The sequence below is a fragment of the Bison bison genome, unplaced genomic scaffold, assembly GCF_000754665.1.
Source record: "Bison bison bison isolate TAMUID 2011002044 unplaced genomic scaffold, Bison_UMD1.0 scf7180017864143, whole genome shotgun sequence".
Classification (NCBI taxonomy): domain Eukaryota; kingdom Metazoa; phylum Chordata; class Mammalia; order Artiodactyla; family Bovidae; genus Bison; species Bison bison.
The window spans coordinates 4,603,310-4,604,695 of record NW_011494715.1 but is presented as its reverse complement, the minus strand read 5'-3'; the positions used below and the strand labels follow the sequence as shown (position 1 = coordinate 4,604,695).

Sequence of the window (1,386 nt, the reverse complement as noted above, 5' to 3'; positions counted from 1 at the left end):
GGCATTGCCAAGGTCAGCAAACTGTATCTGATTCCGGCTGAGCATGAAGGCATGTGTGTTGTGTGTGTCTCATACACACTGTAAATATTCAGACATGCATTTTCTTTTGAAATGTATGAAAGTGAAAAGAAAGTCACTCAGTCATGTCTGACTCTGCAATCCCATGGACTATACAGTCCATGGAATTCTCCAGGCCAGAAACTGGAATGGGTAGCCTTTCCCTTCTCCAGGGGATCTTCCCAACCCGGGGATCGAACCCAGGTCTCCCGCATTGCAGGTGGATTCTTTACCAGCTGAGCCATAAGGGAAGCCCAAAAACACTGGCGTGGGTAGCCTATCCCTTCTCCAGCAGATCTTCCTGACCCAGAAATCAAACCAGGGTCTCCTGCATTGCAGGCAGATTCTTTACCAACTGAGCTATCAAAGAACTTATCTTTAAATATATATATATATATATATATGTTTTTTAAAAAGCAGCTTGAATTCAATTTCGTTGTCAGTGATGCAGTTAACCCCCGGCGTTAATTCCCCAAATCACGATGAGTGTTTTTTCTCAAACTCTTAAAGGGTCCTTTTGGAAGACTAGGATCATTCATGTTGGAAGATGGTGACCAAGTGCAGCAGCCTGAGGTCCTTGGGCAGTGCACGGAATCCTCACCAGGTTGCACGTGAATGAGTTCACTGAGGCCAGCTTCAGCTTCCTTTGGAGAGAATCCTAAATCGGAAAACCCTGGAGCGGAGGGTACCTAAGATACGGAGTCTGTCCCTCACTCCGCAGATGGGGGGATGGGCTGGAAGGAGAGGCGAGGGGAGTCAGGGCTCCCCAGCCCCCGGAGGCAGAACTGGGATTGGGCCGCCAGTCCCCGAATCTTAGCCCAGAGCTCTCCTCACCTGCAAGACCAAAGGTCAGGACGGCAGGACCCCTGCAGCTGTGTCAGAAGCGGCAGGGATGCGAATGTTGCTGGGCTTTTCCCGAATTTGTTTCCGGATTGAAAACTGGGAGGAGAGGTCAGTGAAAACTCTACCGGGAAATAGCGTCCTCAGCAACGACCGCGCCTGACTCCCAGGGTGGAGCCAATGGAAACTCTTTTGAAGGAATATACTCAGAACACTGGCCGCAGCGGGGCGGGGCGGAGGGGAAGGGGCGGGGGAGGGGCCCCGGACTCGCAGAGCCTGTCGGCGCGCGGCTCGTGGAAGTGTGTGCCCACCCCGGGGGGGCGCTGCGCTCGGCGCGGGAAGGACCGGCGGCGGCGAGGCCGGCCGGATGGGCCGCCCGGGCTCTATGACACACTGTAGTTGTTGTAGTACGTGGCCGTGGCATCAGCCAGCACGGAAATGAGGCTGGTCTCTGTGGGGCCCGTCGGTGTCACCTGAGAGACCGCGCCC

General features: G+C 54.5%; 1 protein-coding gene across 1 annotated transcript in view; it reads right to left on the bottom strand.

Annotated features, from left to right (window-relative positions):
• Positions 1–478: 478 nt before the first annotated feature.
• The window catches only part of SOX7 (SRY (sex determining region Y)-box 7), a 5,696-nt gene continuing 4,788 nt past the window's right edge, over positions 479–1,386 (bottom strand). Inside the window, exon 4 of the mRNA XM_010840313.1 lies at positions 479–1,384. Coding sequence (XP_010838615.1) covers positions 1,281–1,384 — 104 coding nt within the window. The 3' untranslated portion in view covers positions 479–1,280. The remainder of the gene's footprint in view (positions 1,385–1,386) is intronic.